Consider the following 26,508-nt stretch of genomic DNA (forward strand, 5'->3'; position numbering starts at 1 on the left):
ACAGCACAAGGTCTTAATTAGAACAGAAGGCTCCCTGTCTTAGTCCTAAGTAGAACTATAGGGTTCTCCTATGTGAAGATACCATTTCCCAGAGCCAGTGCAGCTAGTGCAAAGCAACCAGCAGAACACAGAGGAAAACCCTTTCACATTGATACAGAATGGTTTCATTCCACAATGTCAGCACGCACCCATTTTGCACCAAAAATGCAGATTCAGGCGCCTAACTGCCAAGCCTTTTTTCTAAAGCAGCAAAATTATTGCCTTTTCATCATAATAGAACTGTGTTAGATGCTTTAAGGCTGTGATGCCTTTTTCAAGCCACAAAAAGCTATATCAGATATCAGAATGCATAAAATCTTAAAGTAATACCTCTGACATTCATTCTTTTAGCCTTTGAGCCCTTAGAGATCCAATTTTCAAAATCCTCTCCATGACTAAAAGAGATCAGGAACTCTCTAAACAAAGCCTGAGAATCTAACTATGCAACTCCAGAAAATGAAACTTTTTTTTACAGAAAAAAGGATCAATGGACATACAGCAACACAGAGCTGGCAAGACTGTCCCTAGGTAAAGACTAGGAATGAACAGAGTGACTCATGTTCAGAGCTGCACCAGAGGACAGCAGGTGAAATAGGAATTACAACACTATCCCAAGAACTATACCAATTTTATAGACTTACACTATTTCACAAAATAAAAGGCCTTCAGGCACTCGAGGGAGTTTTGTATCTGCAAACCTAGGACAGGATAACAAAACTCACAATACTACCATGTTATATTTCTCAGTGTGAACTTAACTGTGGTACTTCTGACTTGGCTTTGCAGGTCAGACCCTGAATTTTCTACATCCTCTTCCTTAATGGGTATTGATCATAAGCACTGGCCAGAAGACTATAATAAACATGCATAAGAAACAAATATAACTACTGCATAGGAGAAAATTTCTTGACATTGATGGTAATTAGTGGGCAATTTCCATGCTTATATTTGGTTTTAATCAAGACCAAGAAACATTTTTTTTGTTCCTATTGTAATAGATGAAGCATGACAGACAAAGCAAGTCATGAGCTTCACCTCTGACTCGATATAAGAGATGAGATTTCTACAATTCACTGTACAAAGCATGTTGTTATATTTTATACAACTCAGCAGCTTCAGAGAGTAAGGTAACAAATGTTCTAAAATTCACAGAAACTACAAAGCACAACAGAAGACTAAGTCTGTCTGCCCAATGACACCTAGTGCGACATCAGTACACACAAAGCCTCACCTATTTTTAGCAGTGATGTAATCAATTCTGCAGCACTTGTTGACTGGAGGAGCAAGAAAAGAGTGAGCAGCCCTCTGGCAACCTCACCTGAAGTCTCAGGTTGCTTTTGGACATCACCACCTCTATGGGTGGGGTAAAGTCAGGGGGAAGGTTTAAAATTGGCTATTGCTTTTTGCCTGTACTTGTGCAGGGTGCCTGGGCAATGTGCAGGCTCTGCTCAGATTCTCCATCACACTGACAGGCAGTGCTTTGAGCACACAATTTGATCTTTGGGGTTCGCCTTCGAATGCATAAAGGAAAATATTTTCTTTTTGATGGACTCCCTACATTCCCTTCCCTACCAGTAACCTAGATGAACTCAAATCTATGAGGACCACCGGAAGGACTACAAGCACTACACTGGCATTTTGTCTTTCCTTCCAGTTCTGCTCAGTCTGCTCTTCTCATCATAGGGAGTAACACAAAAAAAGAAAAAATTGGAAGCTCAGGCAAACATTTAAAAGAGCAGCACCACATTCATTACCCTTCTTTTCATGACCAAGCCAGACACCAGGACCCATCCATACACTCAACATGCTCTCCACTGGCACACTTTGCTTACCTTTATGGCCCACACTCTGGCCATACTTGTAATGAGGAGCACCATCCTCCATACACAGCCAAGACTTCTTTAGCTGAGTGCTCCTGGCTGGAGAAGAGCACCCTCTCAATGTTTTCCCTCAGAGCAACCACCAGAAAAGAGCAAGACTACTGAGAAGGGGAACACCAGGCCACATCTATACACCTCAGCATAGCCTGGAGAAATGCCCTGACAGCCAGGAACTCAGGGGTTCCTGGAGGACTGCCTGAAGTGGGCACAGTAGGGAAAGGTACAGGACAAGGAACTGCAGTGTGCTTGATCTACTGTGTTTAAAGCTCTCTGAAGGTGAAAACCATGAATTAGAAATGGGAAATAGCAGTGCCAAAGCTTCCCCTGCACAATGTTTGCTTACTTCCCACTCAGGAACAGCTTTTTAAACCCTTTCTCCCACTGGAAAAAGAACTCCACACAGAGGAATTTAAAGAAATCACTAGCATTTCTTGAACAGTGTTTAAGACCCATCTTAGACTAGGTGATCGTGAAGGTCTCTTCCAACCTTGATGATTCTGTGATTACTCTGCCAACATGTAAACTTGTTTTCTACTTGAAAGCTTTTTATTTCCTGCGTGGAACACTAGTAAAGTTACAGGAGGACAAAAATCCCAAGGAGTTTACCTGAGCTGTGCATATAAGGGAAAAAAAGAAAAAACAAACCAACTGAAACAGGGAAGCAAATAACCTGGCAGGTATATCAAACAGCTGATACTCTTAAGCAGCAGAAGACACATAGGAGGAAATTTCAAACAGGTGAAAGGAATGATGAGCATGGATTCACAGAGTTAGGAAGCATGGCTTAGAACCTCTCACGCAGATGGGAAAACTGAAAAATTGTATAAGATTTATGTACAAGCCATTCACATCTAAACACGATTCACAAATTAGACATGACTTACAAGATGAGAGAGCTCCCCTTTCACCAGTTTCCCTGTCTTTCACAGCCTGCCACCGATAGGCATCAAACCCAGCTCAGGACCCAAAGGCAAGCAAGCTGTCCTGGGCTACTGCATTCTCAGGAAGGATCCTGGATGCTGAATACAATGAAATGGCTTAAACCAATGGAGAAGGGATGAGACAAGGGTCTGGCTCCACATTCATGAGGGTGTTTTCTGGAACATTAACTGCAAGTAAAAGAAATAAAAGTCACAACATTCAGTTTTACTTACAAAGGGATATAAGTATGCCTCAGTATGCCCGAGGAACAGAACTGCTGCATAGATAAATGCTATGTCTACATATTGCCATTTCTTTTCAAAACACAGGTTTTAATGGAACAAAGCAGAACAGCAAGATATGCATAATATGCATAAAATGCATAACAAATTCACATTTTCAGTGGTTGAAAAGCCATTCAAAACTACCTCAATTTCTCCTGAAAACATTTCTAGAATAACTAAAAAATATTTCATGCAATCAGAATACATCTACATTCTTGTAATGCAATCTGCTCTAGGTATAAGTGTCAGAAGGAGTTATAAGGTGAGCAATTATAACCGAGCTCCACATAGCCAGTAGCATAAGTACAAAAAATATTCAAGACTACAGGGGTTTAGAGTGAAGGGAGAAATATATTGTTTTTATTAAAATGCATTAGGATCTCATTTGTCTAATTCCCAGTTTAATGATGCAGCCTCTTGGCAGAAAAATAGCTTTGCCATTAGTTAACTTGATTGTGTTGAGGGTGGACTTTTTTTTGTAAACAGAAAAGCTTTAACATCAAATTGATTTTTTTCTCTATTCAAATGAAAAAACACAAACAGAAAGATCTTTTTTGAGGATGTATTTTTATTGGGGAGAGACATTTTTGTCCGTTCTGTTTTGGGGAAAGATTTTGTGGAATGGATCATCACTGATCTAAGTTGCTTCTAATTGTAGCAGCTTATTTTCACAAAATTATTCCTGAGTGAAATGTAATTTCAATGGAAAAATAACTGTTGAAATGCCTCATTTGTTCCTATTGATTTGAAAAACAGCCAGAAGATCATTGTCCTGAACCTTTTGCAGATTTGTTACTTTACAGAGCAGTAACTTATTGACGTAAACAGCCTCAATATTAACCAACTAAAAAGTTAACTCTAGGAAGATCTATTAAACACTATTTGACCAAAAAAAGAAAATAATTAAGTTGGCAAAGTCAAGATATTATACACTTAGATTTTCCTTTTTTAATTTCCCCATAAACTATTTAATACGTTATATCTATTTTGTCATGTTTAAGAGGAGCAAGTTCTAGAACCCAGTTTTCATCTAAAAATCAAGACCTGATTTGAAACTATCAGTAGAGGTTTATAGATTCACCTTTACTCTGGGTTGAAAGAAGCAGGGAAGGCATAATGATTACAAGAGAAAGAAAGGAAGAAAATTAGGGAGTGGGGAGAACGGTGTGAGGATCAGAGGAAATGCAGAGAACAGTACCAGCAGCTAAGGAACTTTTCCAAACCAGAGGCAGAAGATGGAGGTACGCAAGCAATCTGAGCAAAAACAGCATGCCAAGCCACAGACACACACACTGCCACCACCCCTACACCCTGTTCCAAGGGGGAGTCCCTTGCTGTTGCATTACAGCATTTCTCACATTTTGGAATATCAGTCAGGGCTCAATTTCTGCACCATTTAACTCATTACAAACTCAGTTTTGCAAACTGACTCACTGGAAAATATTTATATTTTTACATGTTTAGTTAGATACAAAGGGGCAGAGATGAGATTAAAATTCCCACGAAGCAAATATTTTTGAAAGATACAGCTGTTCAGAAGCACAACCCGTTGTGGAGCTTCTTGTCAAGCCATTACGAGAAGTAGGTCACTGCAGCTTCAACTATTCAAATGTCACTCTTTCCTTCCAAGAATCAGCCACTGCTAGGTCTTGGCTAATAAAAGGCAAATCTCCAGCAAAGAAAAAAAAGAAAAAAAAACAGAGAGAAGCAATTTCCTACAACATCAATGGCAGCTCATGAAAAGGTACTGACTTTGCAGTATCTGCTGGCAGAAATTGTTGTAAGAAGTCGAAGGAGTGTAACTGGGAAGACATCGGTCTTCAAAATACACTTCTGAGTTTCTCGTGCATCATTTAGTGTTGAGGGAGTTTTGTTAGCTTGAGTAAGCTATCCCTAAGATGCTTTTACTTTTTATTGTATAATACCCTCTATATTCCTAGGCATAGATTGATATCATGCTGAGGCTTTTTGTTCTCCACTACTTCACCCCCCAACCATCTCACAAATAAAACAATATTCCTGTCTTCTCTAGTGTGGAGAGAGAGGTTGCTCCCTGCTTTGTGGAGAACATCTGATGGTATTAACAAGTTTCTGCACACAGTTTCCCTCCTGCCATTATCACACAGGACATCAACAATATGAGAAAAATGTGAAACGCAATAAGCTCATTGTGTGTCATTCACTGCCTTTCTAGCTAGGGCAGACTAACATCAGAAACAAAAACAAACCAGAGACTATAACCCAAAGCCTCTGAGGCTCTCTGCTTATGTTCTGAGGAGCTCAGGGTTTAGCAGTTACTTACTCTGTGTAGTGCAGTGATGAGTCCAGAGAGCTTCTTTGCTACAACCGTAGCTGATACAGGGTACTCAGCTTTCTGTGAGTTGATGCTCTGCGTCAGGACAGTAACACTTTTCTTTATCAGCTGAAAGTTCATCACTTCAAGTGACGGTTCTGCTTTAAGTATCTGCCCTCTCTGGAGGTGCTCTACAACACACTACAGGTGTGCAGGTTAAAGAGACCAAAGGCAATCTAGTTGGCCCTGAAAAAAACAAATATGAGAGGGGATAACAAGGAATGCTCTTCTACCCTCTCCATGTTATCATTGCTGGCAATGAACTATCTCCCCTGTTTCCTCTAAAGTTGAGGCATCTTGGGTGCATAGTAAATAATTTGAAAAATCAGGCTAGTGACAAGCTAGACTGCTAAAATCTGATCTATAAACAGTTAAGTGAACTTTTTAATGGATACAGAAGTGCTTCCTGTTTAGACTGTAAGAACTTTTTTCAGCTCTTTTGATGCATTAACACATCCTGAGCCCCAAGAAAATGAATCACAGAAAAGCAGAGGCAAAAGGTAGTTGTAGAAATTCAATCTGAAAGAGAATGGTCAAAAATCTCCTGGATCTACTAGGCTTCCAGCAGTTTTGGTTTTAGCTTATAGCACAGCAGCAACTTTGAAACAACACTAAACTAATGGTGGTGCTGCATCCCACTTACTCTCAGGTCGGATGTCTTACCTGAAAACCGTGGCCAGACCTGAGCTCCAGGAGAGGAAAGCTAAGAGAAGCCACCTGCTTCACTGTGGAACAAACACAGGACTTTGCCTTGGCCAGTAAGGATATTATGAAGTCTGAAATTACAGCCTTTAAATCCATTCCTTCAGATGAGAGTTCAGAGCACTGCTTGGGCCTCCCTGCCCTGGGACATCCTCAGTACCACACAAACCTTCTCTGCGCTGTACCACTTGTTTATTGCCCATACCTGCCTGCAAGCAGAGAGGAGCCAAACCCTGAGGATCCTGATTAGGAGGTCACTGAAGCAAAAGAGATTTTTTTTTTTCTTTTCTTGTCACTTACTGGTATTTGACAATTATTCCAAAGAACTCCAGCTCCAGCAGTGGCTTTCCTGCCTTTCCCCAGAGCCTGGAGATCCATACCTTGAAAGCAGCTTATTCCAGGTCTAATTTTGGAAGGACAGGCCTTAACATGAAGACTATCCTCCTCCAGACACATAAGGATTTTTAGTCAAAACAGTGCTAGGCTCTTCAAAACTGCAATTTGCTTCATAAGTTTCTCTCTCTTCTACAGAGAATATAATTAATTCTTTTATTTATATACCCTAACTCTTTTAATATAAGAGGACAAATATCTCTTTGCATTTTCAGCTGGCTTTTTAATTGCTCAGGCAATGCTCATGAAAAACCCAACTTATTCCTTCCTGCCACTGCCACCAAGGAGTTTATTATATATGCAAAGGGCATCTGGATGGCCTTTGTCCATGGAAAAAGGAAATAATGGCACCAGATAACAAGAAAAAACAATCCTCTCATATTGCAGTACAACGTAGAGCATTATAAGAGCAAAACAAGATATTACTCTGCAGCACAAAATCATTTTCTCAGAACTCATCTGGGTGATATGAAATGGCCTTGTACAGTACTGTAATGATTGACAAACCTGATATAAAATATCAAGATAGATAATATGAGCTGCAGGGCTCTGATTTCTCTCACCATTCACAGGATGAACCAGTAGCAATAGGAAAGAGGTATCGAGCTGTCATCAGAAGCCAGAGGACAGAGGCTTCCTATCTTTTAAAAGAGGGCAAGGGAGAAGGTCAAGAATTTTAGTTCTTTATGTACAGATATATAAATTCCCAGTAGATACCATATATTTGTATTTTTAAATGTTCATCTTTATTATCACTATGTGCCCTCTCTCTATTGTTAAATAGAGAGTGTGACAGCTGCAAAAGAAGTACTTTTCCCAACTCTACTCCAAGAAACTCTCTCGTATAGCTGGTGCTATCAACAGTGCTACTCTGGGCAGTTTTTGATCTTACATGAACATCACACACCACAGCATTAAGTGTACTAACCCGAATGATTCCCACTGACTCCTCAGTAAATTTACTAACATTACCATAAACTGAGAGCAGCTGCCCATCAGTCCGTCATGCTGCCTTGACTGACTTGGAAATGTGCTAGCTCAGAAACAAATTTGCAAGACCTGATCATATCTCTGCATCTATCACAGTGTTTGCTAACTTACCTGTGTGACTCCTTAATCCCTCATCAGTAAAATAACCTTCAAAGCATTGCTGTCTGGAGCCATACTCCATCTAGCTGATGTGCTCGTACACGGAAGGTGCTGCAATACACCCCTAAAACTCCAGTCTGGATTGAAGGAAATTATTCAGGCTTGACACGTTTTCAGTTTTCACATGCAAAACTTCTTTTCATTCTTCCTTCTTCATCTTAATTCTGCCTCCTTGCTGCTTTTCCATCATTATCAAACCACAGTGTTAAACATCGGGATATGCTGTGAGAAAGTTGCGCTACAACATATGTAGGTGTTGTTTCAGCATAGCAGGAGATGGACACTCTGCACTCCAAAAAGCTAGTGGTTGTCCTCCCAGTGCTCCAGGAGGAAGTTACACCCTAATCTGGGCATGCATTTGTGTTTTAGTTATCTTCTGGTAGGTACTCCACATCAGCTGTCTTATCCAGCCCTGGGAGCAGATGAACATTGCCCAAGTACCACAATGTAGTTCACAAACCACAACTTTGTACCTCAGATTTCCTCCCAGTCACTTGCTCAAGACAGATGCTACAATATCAATGAATAATCCTTCAGCTGAGGACTGTGCAGGATTGTCTCAACAGAATAGGACTCAGAACACTACCAGATCCCCAGTCAAGGAAATGCACAGGTTCCAGCTAACTCACGTTCACATTCTTCTTGTTTGGATTGCAACCAAACCTTCACAACACCACCACATCCAAACAGCTTGTTGCCACCTCAAAATCACAGAATCATCAGGGTTGGAAGAGACCTTCAAGACCATCTAGTCCAACTGTCAACCCAGCCCCACCATTATCAGCCCTAAACCATATCCCCAAGAGCCACATCCAGACACCTCTTGAACAATTCCAGCAATGGTGACTCCACCACCTCCCTGGGCAACTTATTCCAGTGCCTAAAATATCTAATCTGAACCTCCCCTGGTGCAACTTAAGGCCATTTCCTCTGGTCCGTTCACTTCAGATGTGGCAGAAAATTCCCCCACCTTGCTACACCCTCTATTCAGATGGTTGTAGAGAGCAATAAAGTCCCCCTGAGCCTCCTCTTCTCCAAGTTAAAGAACCCCACCCAGCTCTCTCAGCTGCTCCTCATCAGACTTGTGCTCCAGACCCTTCAACAGCCTCATTGCCCTTCTCTGGACATGCTCTAGCACCTCAATGTCCTTTTTGAGGTGAGTGCCCCAGAACTGGATACAGCACTCGAGTGGTGGCCTCACCAGTGCCAAGTACAGGGACACAATCACTTAGCCGTGGCTGGCCTCTCTATTGCTGATCCAGGCCAGGATGCCACTTACCTTCTTGGCCACCTGGGCACATGATGGCTCATGTTCACATGGCTTTTGACCAACACCCCCATGTCCTTTTTCAGTGGGCCACTTTCCTCCAGCCACTTTTCCCATAGTGTGGAGCAATGCCTGGGGTTGTTGAACCCCAGTGCAGGACCCAGCACTTGGCCTTCTTGAAGTTCCCACCATTGTCCTCAGCCCATCAATCCAGCACATCCAGATCCCTCTGCAGAGCCTTCCTATCCCCCAGCAGATCAACACTCCCACCCAACCTCATGTCATCTGTGAACTTCATGAGGATGCTCCCCTTCACCTCTTCCAGGTCACAGATTAAGAAGTTAAACAGGACCAGTCCCAGTACTGAGCCCTTAGGAACACCACTAGTGACCAGCTCCCAGCTGGATTTAGTTTCATTCACCACCGCTCTCTGCGCCTGGACATCCAGCCAGTTTTTTACGCAGTAACAAGCATTCCCATCCCAGCCATGAGCAGCCAGTTCCTCCAGGAGAGGGCTGTGAGAGACGGTGTCAAATGCCTTACTGAAGGCTAGACAGACAACACCCACAGGCTTTCCCTCATCAGCAGGTCATTTTGTCATAGAAGGAGATCTGGTTGGTCAAGCAGGGCACATGACATTGAGAGGTCTGTTGTATCTCACAGGAATGTCTATCCCTTTCCTCCATTTTACAGTGGCATAACTCTTCAGAATGAATAAAATGGTAACAAATAACCTGTTTTGTAAGCTCTCCTCACAGCCTTCACAGATCATGTGTGGAAGAAACCCTTACCAGCCAAGCCACCCAGCTACAATCAAAAGCAGATAAAGCATTCTCTATAACCTAGGGAGACAGAGGAGATATTTCATCCAAGCTGGAAGGATACAAAGACTTTTTTTTCAAAGAAAAGCCTACCCAAAGGCTACTTTGCTAATCCTGAGTTTCATTGCTACACCTCAGCAAATACTTAATCAAGGATATCTTACAAAAATGAACTGAGAAAAAAATTCAGATTGCTGTTTATTATTTTCCTCTGTAGACACCTTTTCTACTGTCCCTAGCAGCTTTAAAAAGAACAGAGAAACAGGAACACTATAAATGTAAAAGACGTTTTACAGCAGTGTGTTACAGCAGAAGTTAGAGGGTGAAGGACTGTTGTAACAATGCTGAGGAAGGTGTTGAAAGATAACTATTAGAGAAGGAAAATTTTCAGAGAGCTTCTGAGATAGGAAACCAAAATTTCAAAGGAAAGGGAATCATGTACAGAAAGAAAAAAAATATTTAGGAAAAAGAAGCATGCAGCTCACACCACAAAATTTACATCTCTCTGTAAAATACACCCATGTCACAGAATCACAGACTGGGTAGGTTGGAAGAGACCAGAGTGCACCACCTGGTTCAACCTCCCTGTTCAAGCAGGGTCTTCCTGGAGTACATGGCAGAGGATTGTGTCCAGATGGATGTGGAATATTTCCAGTGAGGAAGACTCCACAACTTCTCAGGCCAGTCTGTTCCAATGCTCAGTCACTGATCAGTAAAGAAGTTTCTCCTCATATTCAGGTGGACCTTCCTGTGCATCTGTTTCTGCCCACTGCCTCTTGTCCCAATAGATTGGCACCACCAAGAGCCTGGACCTATTCTCCTGAAGCCCTTCCTTCAGATACTCGTAGACATTGACAAGGTCCCCTCTCAGCAATCTCTTCTCAAGGCTGGACAGGCTCAGCTGCCTCAGATTTTCCTCATAAGAGAGATGCTACAGTCCATTATCGTTGCCCTCTGCTGGACCAGCTCCAGGAGTTCCTTGTCTCTCCTGTCTTAGGGAGGCCAGAACTGGACACAGCCCTCCAGATGTGCCTCACTAGGGCTGAGTAGAGGGGGAGGATCACCTCCCTCCACCTGCTGGCAATACTCTGCCTAGTATACCTATTCCAGTGTTTCTTTCAGCAATTCAAATGGGAACTGTTTGTGAGGCAACTCTGTGAGAGGCCAGACTGTTTTTACCAGATTGAATAAGATACAGATACCATTAGCTATTCTATTGTATATTCACAGCCTGGTAATCATTACAGAGGTATTCCTCACAGGAGGAAGCTCTTTCCAGACAGCAAAACAGCAGCAAAATTCAGCTTCTCTACCTGCAGGCAGGGAATGACAAGCGATCTCCAAACCTACCTTAAAAGGGATTATTGGCTGCTCCAACACACCTGGAAGCAGAATTAACCCAGTCAATCATAGAAACAGAAACAAGAAGCAGGATATATGCCTCTGTTCTGACTTCTTCCATGGCAAAACATGTAAGACAATAAGAACGGCAAACAGCCTCTGTAGCATCAGAGCAAACCTGTTCAAATTCTATGGACAAAGAGGTGAGAAAGTACTTAAGAGAGAGTACTTAAGATGCCCTCCAAGAACACAAGTATCTTGCTTATTTTATTAACTCTAGAAGCCCCTCATGGTGTATTCAAATCCATGTAAATCAGAATGTATCAGTGACATTTTTTGCACAACTCCAATCCAAAATGGAATAGACCAAAAAGCTACTGAAGCACATAGATTTCAGTTTACTTTTTAACTATAAGCCAAGTGAAAAAATATTAGTAAAAGGTGTTGCAGTTGCTTAACATGTTTTCCTTCCTCTTAACGCTATTAGATCTTCTTTGCAGTATGACAATGGCAGCAGACCATGCTGAATGTATTGAGCATCAAAATTTATTTCCTTAAGACTTACCCAGAGGAACAGTAAGTTTGACATTTACCAAAACAAGAACTCATTTTCTAGACTGTTAGCCACTGTATGCTTTCATTACTGTAACCAGAGGTCTCCTGTGCCCTATCCCAAGTAAATGGAAATTGAAAAGGCAACAGTCACCTAAGAAGAGTTTGGCTTAACCACCTGGAAGAGGAACACTAACACTCAGAACCAGAAATACAATGGGGGCAAAGTTGACATGGCTCCCGCGTGGTCCCAGCTGGGCTGGCTGGACAGAAGCAGAACTGCAGTCAAGGCAGGCTGGGGCCAGGCATGAGAGAAGGCAGGCACCCACCCAGTCAGGGACAGCAGAAACTATGGCCTTGGGAGAGCACAGGGGTTACAGTCCCAAGAAGTCCTAAAGCAGCAAGCAGGGTCAGAACCCACTCAGTGGTGGAAAACTGTCCCAGGAATCATGCCAAGGATTAAGGCTTTGGCTTGAGTACATAGGATCTGGGGAGAGGATTAAGAATTAAGGTACAGAGCATGACTTCAATTTAAACTGTCATTCCAGCCATGTCCCACAGGAGACTGACCCAGAAGCACTGTCTGACTGGGCAAACCAGAATCAACTCGTGTTTTCATTCAGCCATTGTCTTTTAAACCATTTCCCTGCCTTATTCACTGGAAACTTCTTTAATAAAGGAAATAGGACTCCATAGACAGCGACCTCCTTTTCAAACATTGCTTGAAACTCCTTGAAACTACCCTGGTTCACTGGTTCAGCCTGTACCTAGCAAGCAAAGCAAGGTTCCTAGGAAAATAAGTGCCTTTCCAAGAAAACACAGCATGCCTGAGCATAACTCCCCAGTGCTTTATTTTGTACCATTAGTCTTCTGTCAGGATTGGATTTCTGATGTAGTTTCCTGATTAAAAATAAATAGTGTAACAACCTCTGCTGTGTAGCATCATCATTATCCCTATCACACAAGATCAGCAGAACACGAACCTTGAACTGACAGCGACAATCTCTTTCAGCTGGACAAACAGAGGAATGATTTAGTTCAGCGAGTAGTGGTCATTGTCTACCTGGATACCAGCAACAAATGGAGTACTGTGGAAGTCTACTTGAGATTGTCCTCTTCAATACCTTTATCAATGATCTGAAGAAGGTGACAGAGCGGACTATAGTCAAATTTTCAGATGACACAAATTGGAATCGCCACCGAATACCCTTGAGAGCAGGGCTGCCATTCAGAGGGGCCTTATCAGGCTGGAGGAAGGGGCTCACAGGGATGTCATGAAATTCAAATACAACTGCAAAGTCCCATGTCTGGATGGGATTAACCCCTGCAGTGATACAGGGTGGGGACTGATTGGTTGGGGAGCAGCCCTGATGGAAAGAATTGGGAGATCTTGATGGACAGAAGGTTGCACAGAAGCCAGCAGTGGGTCCTGGCAGGAAAAACAGCTCAACAATGTCCTGGGCTGTATGAACAGGAACGTGGCCAGGAGATTGAGGGCAGTCATCTCCCCCACTACTAACCACTTTCTGCACAAACTCGATATACAGTGTCATTTTCTGCTCCCCACATTAGAAGGAAAACATCAATAAACAGGAAGAAGTCTGATGAAGGGCCAACAAGACAGTCAGTGGCTAGAACACCTGTTGAGGGAATGAAGAACCTAATAGGCTTAAAGAATTTGAAGATTTGAAAAAATTTTAGAAAAGAGAAAGCACCATCATAAGCTATTGGCAATTTTCACTCTAAGGATTAAAATTAGGGTAGCAACTGAAACAGGAGCATACCCAAAGCATGTCCTAGTTTCACATTAGGATTCAAGGCACAAGTCACACCCAGAGTTTGGGCCTGACAGACCAGAAGCATTTTTATTAAGTGAAATTAATTTAATAGCAGCTCCCAGGGAGAGTTTCCTATCTGAGCACTGTACCTGTGCAGTACTCTGCAAGCACTGATAAAAAAGCTGACAGCATTGAGAGCACCCAAGTGCCACTGAAGCAAAACATGCATTGCTGCTGCAGAAGTGATCTGCACCAGGGAAAACTAGGTGAGTGCTTAAGTTTTCAATCTTTCTACCTATGATCTTGATGTAAGCTCGGTATCAAAGCAGATTTCGCTAGGATGACTCAGTCCTTCCTAGTTTATACCACAGAGCCTACATTTATGCACTAACTGCCCTGGAGAGTACCAGGCCAACAACAGATGTTTGGTTGCCCCGTTGACACCATAAATTAAAAATTCCTGCCACATAACACGTGAAATAAAGCTCTTCTCTTCCTTGCAAACTGACATCTCCACAGCACACTCTGCAGGGGCTGCTGCCCTCACACCTGAGGCCACAGCACTGCCACCTCCCCATCTCCCTGCCCTGCTTTCATTTATGGAAACAAACACAATTATCCAGAAAGGGGCTTATTCAGTGATTTCCCACTAACTCACACACTTCAGTTTGTGTATTTAGTCAGTGTTCCCAGCAGAGCAAGTCTGTGTGGAGTTCACGTGTAGCAGAACAAGCTGCCCAGCAGTGTCCATGAGCAGCTGTACAAACAAGCAGCCCAAGCACTGCCAAGGCTGTGCTCTCACTTTGCCAAGTTACAGCACACATGGAGAGCACTTCCAGAGTCTGATCTGCAGCCTGGGAAGCACCAGGACACAGAGAGGAGGCTGACTGGGAGAACTTGTCCTGGCCCCCAGTCTCGTGGTTCTGGCCACAGTAATTGCAGTGCTGTGTTGACAATACGCAATCCAGTGCTCGGTGTTTTAGGGTGAGGGAGGGAAGCCCCAAGGCATCGCTCCACCACATGGCATTGACTCAGCTGTGCAGGCCCTAACATCCAGAAACAGGATTTGACTCTGAAGTGAGGTAACACTCAGTCTACTTAACTCCTGACCTGTCACTGGCTCCAAAATGGATGTAAGCCTGTACAGAATACACGCCTGCTGAGTGTGCATGATCCTTTGAGTCATCCAGTACAGATCCTACACTGAATTTTTGCCCTAAAAGTCATTTTCCATTAGCATTTAAAATAACAGGATCATTACTTTTATCTATTAGAATCTGGAGAGGGGAAAACACATCAGAATATCTGCTCTATAAAGTAACTTGTGATTGTACTGAGTGGTCCAGTTCACTAATTCCACTTCATAAAGTTTAAAAAAACCCCAAAAAACAGTTTAAAAACCACACTAAATCTATGCCTGTCCCTCAAAACAGCTGCTGAGCAGAGAGATATTACCATCTGATAAAAGTAATAAAATTGCCTGAATAGAGCTTGATTCAACCTCAGCTTGAATCAAGAAACAAGGGGTTACAGCACAGAGAAAACAGTCACAAGAGCAGATTCTTCTTCACCCACTTTGAAGAGTGTCTGTAATGGATATCATTCAGCCTCTCTGTCCAGATGGGAAATATAGTAGACTGCTGGCAGAAACACAGGGCCTCTCCTGATTCAATCTTCAGTCCAGAAAATGGGGTTGAAAACATGCTGAAGCAAAGCTACTTTTATTTTTTGTTTCATTTATGCAAAACAAGCAAGTTTGATAAACACACTTCAGAAACCTAGAGTCTATACACAAGCAGTTCATGATGTAAACAGAGCATCTGATGCCTACTCCAGTGAGGATAGCGAATGCCTATAACCACCATCATTTTATGAGTTCAAAAGAGTGAAGATTTCCCCTTTTAGCAGGTGATTGCAGCAAACATTTCAGCTATGGCTGAATGGTATTTTTTGGTTATAAGGACAGGAGCAGATCCTGCTTTAGCACAAAGTACTTTTCACACAACACCCTGAGGTCCAAAAGCAGAAGTTACAAATGCAGTAGCAGCATTTGAAATCTGGCTGGCCAGCACCTTCCTCGGTTTACCAACAGTGATTAGTTTACCTTCTTCACAAAATAAGTCACTTAAACAACTTTTCCACCTTACATTTTCTATTTCTCTAATCCCAAGGGTGTGCTTCCTAATTGCACGAGCATACTCTTTTTAAGACCAGGAAAGAGTTAATTAACTAATAACAGAAAAATTAATAAAACATTTCAAAAGAGACATTATGGCAAAGAGCCATGACAGTACTGAAACCACGGGTGTATCAGACAGTCCAATCTGTGCAGAGCTATTCTCTGATGTCTCCTCCACTTCCATCCTACCTCTTCCTTCCTGAAAGGCATGGTGGAAAGTCCAAATGGCATTGAAATAAAACCTGGGAGTAAACTGAGGAAGGAAAAGTCTGCAACACTTGGAGCATTTCCTAGTTTTCCACAATACTCCTACCTATGTCTCCTTCAGATGAAGAAACCAGTAGCTTAACCAGGGTAAGTCTGCTTCTTCTGGGACATTTGTGGAGCCTAAGAGATATCAAGAGTAAGAAATACTGTCTGCTGAATAAAGCAGGAAATAGATTTACTTCCACATACCTGGGCCAAGGCCTGTTTCTCAAATATCAACTGAATTTATCCCAAGCACTGGTATACACAGCTCCAGTTGGATATGCCATTTATCGCTTCCAAGGATGCACCCAGGAAGTGTTTTCAGCCTTTTATAGGTTTATTAAATTCTACTGGATTTAGAACTGAACTTAAAACTTCACTTTCTTTTCAGTCTGATCCCCAATATGGGTCACGGACCTGTACACTGTGCTTGTCTGCAGAAACCTGACCTCTGTGCAAAAAAAAGCATTAAAGCACACATAACAGTCACCCCTAACAGAAGTGCTTGCATTATCAGAGCCACTATTCTTTTAGCAATTCTGTTCCACTTCACCTACAAGACCCCCATTTTGTATCTGGCCAGAGCTCCTTCATACAAAGTGTCTTCTTATTTTCAGTGCTTCATTTAAAACTTGATCTTTTGAGTGCCCACTACATGTAATTTACATTTTCAATCCATTCCCCATTCCCTCTCACTTGACATTCTGCTCTTCAAAAAGTAGGGTATAACCATCATGCACATGTTACTTGAAATTTGTGAGGTCACAAGTTATGGGTTCCACGTGTTCCTTAATACCTGTATGTTTCTTTCAAACAAACCAGGATGGGGATGTTTTTATAAATTCAGTCAGTCCTCACCTTCCTAAAAATATTTTGCCAGCCTAGCTCAAGTTTTCAGCTCTCCTACAATTCATAAATCATTCCCATGTCAGATCTGTAAATGGATAAGCCTTGGTGTAGGCATCATCTTCCACCTGCAACTCTCCATGTTTCTTTACCAATGAGGAACACATATTTATCTCTTTTAATGAAGGATGGAGACAAACACATTCACAGTCCATAGCAAGCGCAGCAATGACTCCTACAGATGACTGTTGGAACTCTGTCCACTAATTTAGCTAGAGGGAGATCGCCCTTTGGTACCTACGAATTTCCACATGAGGAAAAGTTACACAAATATCTTACCTGGTTCTTCACAAAAACAAACCACTCCAGAAATTTTAACAAACTTAAGAATCACATTTTGCATATAACATTATTGAGTAGCAACTCCATTCTTGTAATAGGTTTCCCAAGCCCCAAAAAATTTGGTCAACAAGACTTTGTTAATTACTATGAAATACATTTCTTTACAGAAAAACAACAAACTGTCTTCCAGAAACACTGAGAAATCAAATAGGACAAGTATGATATTATATAAGCAACTTTTTTATTTCCAACACCATTCACTTTCTTTTTCTGTGGTCTTAGTCAAACCATATGGGACTTGTGTCAAAAAAAGGGTCTCCCTCTCTCTCTAGCAGATATTAGCCTGACAGTTTTTAATGGCTGGTAAGTTAAAATGGCATATTCACATTAGTAAGTCTTTTAAAAAGTACTGAAGATAGCAATTAACTGCTGAAACAACTTTCTAAGCATGGTAATGGCTATCTCCATCACTGGAAACTTTCAGATAAAGCTGCTCCTTACTAAGTAGTAATTACATTAATGGAATTTTTGTGGTTGTCTTTATTAGTAAATTAAAATAGATTATCTGAATTTATTTATCCCCAGGCTGGAATATAAATCTCCAGAGTTTACCACACTCCTTTAAAGGTCAGTAAATCTATAATTATATTAATTTATCCTGTATATTGAAAGCTTTTGCCAAACCAACTTAAAAAAGCAGGTCCAGTTTTCATCTTTGTAGAATGAAGTCCCTGGAAGCACGTACAAAACTAGCAATTGGACAGGGGGAGGAAAACAGTTCAGACAAAGCATCCATTCTGAAATGTTTAAAATAATTTTATTAAACAATCGTGTTTTACATGTCATCAGACCTAACCCCTGAAGTGCAAAAATGTTTCTGAGGTATTAAGACTGGAGGAAAACAGGCACAGTATTGGTTGTTAGGGATACCGCCCTACAGCACAGTGGAATTTGCAAACAACAGGCCTTTATACAGCATTTACAGGATCAGAGAAAACTGAGAACAAGATTGTATTTGTCTTTAGCCTTGAGAGCCAAAAAGCCCTGATCACTAGCCAGTTCTGTCACATCAGTGAAGACACAGACACAGTTAACACAGGATGATGATAAATATCAATGAGGTGTTTCTAGGCCAATATGTACAGTACTTGAAAAATGAAATTTAACTGCTGTACGCGTGACCAAAATCCCAACTGTCTATCCAGTCCAGCTTAATATGTTGTGCTTATGGTGGCCTCTCTAGTACCAGCATTTTTGTCTACTCTACACAGCTAAGCCACTGCCTCGTGCTCCTGTTTGAGGGCACCTGCCACTCACACTCACTTCAGGTAAGTCTGATGTTTATCAGATTAACTACAGTCAACAGTACAGTATGCTTGTAGCCTGGTATCCTTCTAGCTGCCCTCTTCCCCTCATCCATGCAGTGAACAAGTCTAACTCATGCAGAAAATCTGCTAAAGAAACAAGAACTGATTTTGATGACTCTTCATGTGGAAATGAAAGCTTTATCACAGAACTGAAAAACTCATGGGGCAAAACTTGCCCTTACCAATTAGTATATTGGTGAGAGTTTTACTCAGTTGAAAAATTGTGCTCCAAAAATAATTTTCTGTGAGGAAAGTTTGGGCAATACTCAATACATGATATCTCCACAAGTCAATGGAAAATAAATTTAAGAAAATGTTTCCAAATTATTAATAAGTAAAAGTCACTTGTTCTAAGTTTCTCTTGGGTTATTTTTAGCCAATACAGCTGAAAACAAATTCCTCCTGAGACACATTTGTTTTCGTGAAAAATGTAATGACAAAAAAGAAGTTATCCTTATCTTACCAGGTGTTTATGAACTTATGAATTTTTCTGAATGTGTCAGGCTTTGTGTAAAAATGGCATGCTTGGAAAGGTTCTCATCTGCAGCATCTTCAGCTTTTAGACCTTACTGAGAAGATGAAGACATGAGCTCTATCGTCAGCACATTCATGGGCAAATGTCATGCAGTCTGATCGCAAACACAATTGAGATTCTCAACATTTTCTAGGCTTGTTACCAACATCACTGCTGCTTACCTACACAACAACATCTAGCAAATCTACAAATACAGAATAGCTGGGATAGAAGCTGGATACCACTGGAGTGTTGCCTTAATATTACTTTTTAATGGAATCATATTTCACAGACGAGAAAGGCAACCCCAAACAAAAAGTGCAAACATATCACTTTCAGTTGAAAACTGGGTTCCGGATGCCACTCAGGGCTGAACTGTTGGGCCAGTTTCTGTGCAGAAGGGTTAGAAAACATACAAAAAAGAAAATGCTTGAAATTCCTAGGATGACAATGCCTGAAATCAGCGCACTGGTGACTGTGTTCATCTGGAAAGGAGGTCCGTTTGGGTGAGCTGTAAGGAGAAGAAAAATGCTCAGGCAAGATCTGGTTATAATCTCTCAGGAGTGCCAAACACTTCTGCCTACCCCTTCCAACACCCAATACACAGTATAATTGCAGTGAAGGAACTAAAACTGTACCTCAGACTGAGCACCCATCTACTTGGATAAAGCTTATCCAAGTACATTTTGATAAGTTATTGATTCTTTCAATACCAGTCATGCTGGGGGATAAAGACATATGCCATCTAAGGCATTATCCCTCATCTGCTAGTGACCAACCTTGACCTGTGCTATTCAAGGCAAGAATATCATTATCCAAGGGCTAACAAGGTAGACATATAAGGATTTGTGGCCTAATCAAGTTAATGAAAGAATTTCTCCCCCAGTATCATTATCTACATCTCAATTCAAAGTTTATATAAATGGGCAGACATATCTGGCACCAGATACCAGACATTCTTGAAGCTTGTTGTACACCTTCAGAGAGGGCTTCTTCATATGCTTATCAATTGTCAGATAAAAAGGTGACATATTTAATGCTTATTGCAGTTCAACAAGCTGTTCATGGACCTGTTCTGAGATAATAGGCCACGTACATCCACAGGCAGTACTGTCTTTTCCAGCAGGAGAGGAAAAAACCATTTGAGTACCAACAAGCATTTGCCATTACCAGTGGTGGAGAGTGAGGTGAAATGACAGTACAGTCTCTATGTGAGAAACCAGACTTCTCCTCCCAGAAGCAGCCACCTGCCCTCAACACCATTAATCCTACCCTCCTCATCCAAGCTGAAAGGAAATCATCACTGTTGATCTGGTTACCCTCCCCTTCTCAACACTGTGCTGCTTTCTGACCACTACAGCAGTAATCTCACCTCACTCTACCTCTGTGCTCTCCACTGGGACAGCAACAGGCAAAGGAAGGGCTGTTGCTCTGGGATGGAGAGACTGCTACTTTTGTTGGATGGGAAGGAAAGGTAGCAGCCATTAACACAGCAAACTGTACACAGCAAATAAAGAATTTGCTTTTTATTATTTTAATTATATCCATGGGTAGTAACACACCAGGGAGCAATTAATTACAGGAAGAACTTTGTTTCCATGACAGGCAAGAAGAGTAGCTGCTTTTATATGTTCTAAGTTGAGAAAAGAAAGGAACAAATAGTGTTAGAGTTCAGAGGACAGGATAGATTCCTTGTCCCACTCAGTCCTCTTATGAAGAAATTCAAGGTGGAATGACCCAATGATAACCTTGATCACCCTTTGTGGATACAAAAATGCTGTTAGCAAGGAATTTTCCTGCTGCTTTCTAAGCCCATGGGATACTTTTCTCTCACAAAGAGATTAGCAAAAGTTCTATAAACTATGAACACCTGCAACCTTGTAGGACTTTGTTTATGGTACAGTAGAAAAATATTTTGACAATGGATGTTTAGGATTTCTAGCCAATCAACTGAGGAGGTGGCTGATCCTTTGTCCGATTAGACTACGAAGAAAAAAATCTATAAAAGAGTTTATAAAATAATTAAATAAATCAATCTTGCTGCACAATTCCTGCCTGCTGGATCTTCTCTCCTCTCCTCCCTACGGCTGCAGGATAATGTAATATTTACTGAGCTAATAATCCTTTCTTATCCATCAGCCACTCCTTGTTACCAGGAGAGAACAGTAAGAGATAGGCTGAAACAAGTGTTCCAAGTGCCCAAAGGAGCAGCAGCCTAAAACTTAAGGAGCTGATCTCCACCACAGCCTATTTCCTTCACTGCCCTAGCAGGGCACAAGTTCTATCCAAGTTTCTCCACAGCCTCTTTGTGTGGTTAAATGCCAGGAGAACAAGAGGTGAAGCTCTGACCTTCTGGCTTTGAAATGTGAACTGAGCTGGACTGCTCCATAATAACCATTTTCCTGCGCTGCTCCTGTGTGGCATGAGCAAATTTTACTGCTTAAGTCTGGTTTTGTATCTGGTGGCTATAACGTACCCTTCACCCTCGTATGCTGTAGCATCAGATCTTCATTTCTATTTCATCATAGGAATTAAAAGATGCAATGTAGATGGTGCTGGGTACACAAATTAAAGTGAGAATTCCAATTGCTCACCAATTGCTTTTTTTTCAGCATGTTGGTATCGACTCATTTAAGCAAAAAAAAAAAAAGAAGGCAAAAAAATAAAAAAAAACCCAGTGCATAGATATTAATCAAAATGGTTCATCTCCTCAGTTCTGCTTCCCTCATAAACCCTCTTTTATGTTTCTTGGAATTCTGATTAACTTACCAAGCTGTGAATTGTTGGTTGGCGTCTCATCTATATAAAAAAAAATGGCATGTGTTATATTTTTAAAATACCTCTGCCTACCGCCTCCCCTCTTGCAACACAAAAGCCAATAGTCATAGTTTTATTTTAAAAATACATCAGCTTTACTTGCCACATTAACTAGCAGCTTTTAGCATCTCTGTTAGAATATGGACAATAACATTAATTGCATGTTATTGCTTCATTTTTAATATTAAATGGATATTAAAATATTAACTAATATTTTTAATGTCTCGTGGAAAAACAAACCAACACCATTATTAAATCAGGAACCAGTTCTGTTGTCTCTCTCAGTAAAAATACAACCATAAGCACCATGTTATATGCAAGTCCCTTCACTGTTAATCATATTATAAAAACAGCTCTATAGGAAAAAACTTGAGTTTTACAAGAAAAAACATGTCAGCGACTATAAATTATTACCAAAAAGCTCTTTTCGCCATGCTCATTTTCCTCTTGGCAGTTCCATAGTGGCTTTATATTCAGGGTAACACTTGTATTTTGTCTTCAGTTTTTGCTTACTTACCAGTGTCCATTTCAGAATTACATTTCTTGTCACTATTTTGGAGTTTTTTGTGCAATTTGTAAGCACAGCTCACATATACATTTGTTTTGAGCTGCTGTCTCCTAAGCTTAAGTGAGACATCCATCAAAAGCTACATAACTTCAACTTCCCAAGTAGGTAGCTGCTTTGTTTCCATACAGAGACTAAAACATTTTCTTTTGTGTACGGCTCCCGTAATGACTCATTTTAGATTAACAAAAAACGTATAACATTTCTCTGGAAAGAGCCAAACGTTGGAAATATGAGTCCAGAACTACACAGGAGAAGGACCACCGCTCTTTTGCAGCAGCACTATTCAGTTCCTACCAAGGCAGCTGCATCAGCAGCTCCATTGCCAGGACAGCTGGTGACAGGATTTGTGGGGAGGCCTGGCTACCTTGAGGAGCCTCTGCAGGCACTGATGTGCACAGGCCAGCCCCAGGACAGCTGCAGCTCCACCCTAAATGAGGGAAGTGAGGGGCTGCACATCTGTGCATCTGCAGTCCTGCTACTGGCATATGGACTGTAGCGAGCCAGCTGCAACAGGTTTGATGGGCTCAGGACAAATGTATGTCTGCTAAAGCAAGACCTGAGCTGGCTTTGAAAATAGTGTAAGCACTTCCATGCATCACCACTACAAACCAGGGCTACACCCTGGCATTCCTCATTGAAAATTTAACTAAATTTTTAAAAAAATTATCCAAAATTATCCAAATTTATCCTAATTTATTCATCATCTAGATAGTTTTAGTCAAGTTCTCTCACGATCTTCCCCCTTTTATTTTGTTAATTATAGTATTCATAAGCCTCCTGGGTTTTATGAGCTTATTTTCACAATGGGAAGTGACAGCAGGACTAATTCCCTCTTTCTGCTCCCAAAGAAAAAGAGAAATGCAAATCATATTGCAGGACTTGCCCAATGTCACTCATGAAATTCGTGGCAGAGTTTAGAATTGAATTCCATTTTTGTTCAAGTACTTCTCATTAAACCATCCTTCTGTCATCATGAGTGGAATGCTCCAAAAGCATACTATGAAGATAGAGAAATCAAAAAACCTTTACCCACCCACTTTTAGAATACACCTAAAAAAATAGTTTCCTTTTTCAGTCTTATTCATGATTTCATTTAAACAACCTCAACTGTTGCCATGAAATTACAAAATTGTTTATCCTTTCTTTGGGACCATTAAACATCCATGGGCAGATTTCTTTGCTTGAAGCTATGCAGTATTTAAAGGTAATTGATAAGTATCCTTTTTGTTTTGAATTGTAAAAATAGCATTCACAGCATTTGAATCATGAGCTATATTACCTACCAGGGGTTGCTCATATAACAAGCTGTATCTAGTTTCCATTCCTTGCCTAAGGCAGCACTACTGCAGCATGTGTGTTTGGCTGAGCCAATCCGTCACTCATTTCCCATATGTACTCATGTGTGCAACTTTGAAGTTAGTTCTACTTTTTCTTGACTAATCTGATAGCAGCAGCTCAAATGGACCATGTATAATGCAAAAAAATTACGCATTTTCATTGCAGAAATGCTGCTCTTAATGGAACCTATTTGTTCTAAAAGGTGGTTCCCCATTCTGGAGGGTCAGTTGCTCTCTTTGTGGATGGAGACAACTACTCGTCATTTAAAGAAGAATTTTATTCTCAAGTGTTTAAATTCGTTTTCCTAGACCAGCTTCAGTCCTACTCTCAGTATCCTAAATCTAAGAGGGCTGAAATCAGTTGCTTAACTGCAACTACTTATAAATACCTGCAATTTCTAAAATTTAAACTGCAGTCACATAAATTATTTTCAGAGACTGCAGGTTGCATTTAGAGCTGCCTCTTTCTTTTTCCTAAAAGCTTCAGCAATAAAAATGAAAATCATAGAATTTTACCCTCAATTTAAAGCAGTGGATTTTAGCCCACTGTTTAAAATTTACAATGGTTTTGTCCCATTCCTTTCTTATAGCTGAAGGCTAAGAATATTGTGCATTAATTTTAGACCACATGTAGATAAAAACCCAGAGGGAAGCTGGAAGAAATGGTGAATAGAAAGTGACAGTGAATATTCATTATCCATCCAAATTAAATTGCAACATTGAACACAGTACCTTAAATTCTATTATCTTCAGTGAAATCTGACAAAAAAAGAAGTCAATCCATTGAATTTAGGCTTTTATAATGGCCTTATATGTATAACAGTATCCCACCATGATTTTATTGGAGGAGGAAGCATGTGAGAGCCAAGCATAAATACTAGCTCAAAATTCCTACCAAACAAAGTAGTAAAAAATATAGTAAAAAAATACTCAACACTTGTAAAAAAATACACAGCAAACTAACAGAGAATTCACCCTTTAAGTCACTGCAAATTTACATTAAACTACAAAACATTTCCTCAGGTTTCTGAAATTCCTGCATTCCATAGAGAAAGATTGTTTATTCCTACCACTCCTTGTAATGATGGGGCCAGCAGAGATTACAGCATTGCCAGATGTGCTCTGAGGGCTCCAAGTTGTCCTTCCACCAGTGTCTCTTCTTTCTCTGTTACTGCAGATCTGAGTGGTCAATCAAAACAACCACAGATTCAGAATGGAACATAATTGTGGCCTTTTGTGCTTCCTTCTTTAATATAAACTCTTTGATAAGTAATACTACGACTTTGATTTTATTTCTTAGTATGCATTAAATTACTTTGCAATAAAAACATCTACAATATTGCCTAGAAGTGTATTTTATAAATGCCTGGCTTCCCATTGTATTTTGCCTCACTTTGTTTACCAAACTACATTGCTCTTGCATACAAGATCCATCTTATAGTATATTAAATTTTCAGTAGTTAATTTCCCAAAGCTATGTTTACAGACAGTTTTCCCCAACAAATCTGTTTTGCTTGACAATCCCTATTCTAGCAAGCTTCTCGAGCGAGGGTTTGCACATCTTCCATGGAGTTCTAAATAGCAATGACTCACACTAAATCCCCAGCACTCTCATCTGGAATCCGCCTTTGACATCTGTAACCTATCATCTACCTTAATCTAGGGTACTCAAGCACGCTTCAAATAAGAGCATTTATTTAGTTTCAGCTTCTTGTGAAAGAACTTCAAAAACCTCAGAACACAAATTGAATACAAAACGAAATGTGTTACGTAAATGGGTAACATCATATGAAATAATGTACAAAATTTCAGAAGTATACTGGACTGACAGCACTTTAAAATTCTAAATGGGGAGTCATTCGATAGGAAACAATGCTGTGTTCTGAAGACATCACAGAAGTTTGTGTTTACATGTTTATTTAAATGTTTCAATTTTCAAAATATATTTGTTGTCCCTGATACTCCTAAAACTAGTTCATTTTGGAGACATAACCTCATGAACTTCAACAAAAGAATAGTTTCCAAATGGTAAGGGAGATGATAATAAACTATAAGGGGCATAGTATCTTTTTCATTATGAGAAACTTTCACAGATTTTTCTTGTCAGTATAACAGCATTTCCTATAGCTTTAAGTTTTCCATAAATTCTATTTTAAGATATTTGTCCTCATCCACTGTGATGCTGGATACCTTACTACTAAGAATATCAACCTGAAAGCCATCTCAGAATTCTTACTTTTAAAAACTAAAGACCACAAGGCAAAGCAGTCATTTCTCATATATTCAGTAACCTGTGTTTTGCAGGTCTAGTATTATTTTATCTCCAGATAAATGTTCACTCCAGACAGTGTTCATTTCCATATTCTTCGTTAGTTGTTCCACATTACTTCAGACACAAAAAACATTCTTACTTCAGTCCCTACCAGTCGCTTTCATTCTGTGCCATCCAAACTTCCATAAAACTTGTACGCAGAACCCCAGTGTGCCTATTTTATATCCAGATAACTAAGAACTTACTGGCACAAGAAAGGGACAGTCATCTGCTCTGCACAGCTTTGTCACGCAGTGAAGGAAGACTGTCGACATCTTCTGGTTCTTGTGCTTCACAAAGCGAAACACCTCAAAGGAAAACCGGCCCATTTGACTCTTGCCGTTTTCAATTATGGTTGTCTGCGGATCCTTGTCACAGCTAGTTTTTGCAGAGAAGAGTAAAACTGGGATGAGCAGCTCTGTTAGTATTTTGAAGCTGTTAGCTGAGAATAAGATGACTTAAGCAGCAAGTTCAATGCTTTAGTTCCTTGGAAAAGAA

At 40.6% G+C, this 26,508-nt stretch overlaps 1 protein-coding gene across 1 annotated transcript in view; it reads right to left on the minus strand.

Moving 5' to 3' along the window:
- Positions 1 to 17,889: 17,889 nt before the first annotated feature.
- Positions 17,890 to 26,508, minus strand: part of ZPLD1 (zona pellucida like domain containing 1) — a 106,326-nt gene continuing 97,707 nt past the window's right edge. The window contains exons 9-12 of the mRNA XM_032098370.1: positions 26,217 to 26,388; positions 24,770 to 24,878; positions 21,747 to 21,776; positions 17,890 to 19,488 (exon numbers count right to left, since the gene is read on the minus strand). Of these exons, the coding sequence (XP_031954261.1) occupies positions 19,313 to 19,488; positions 21,747 to 21,776; positions 24,770 to 24,878; positions 26,217 to 26,388 (487 nt within the window). The 3' untranslated portion in view covers positions 17,890 to 19,312. The remainder of the gene's footprint in view (positions 19,489 to 21,746; positions 21,777 to 24,769; positions 24,879 to 26,216; positions 26,389 to 26,508) is intronic.

This window comes from Corvus moneduloides, chromosome 2 (assembly GCF_009650955.1).
Source record: "Corvus moneduloides isolate bCorMon1 chromosome 2, bCorMon1.pri, whole genome shotgun sequence".
NCBI classification, from domain to species: Eukaryota; Metazoa; Chordata; class Aves; order Passeriformes; family Corvidae; genus Corvus; species Corvus moneduloides.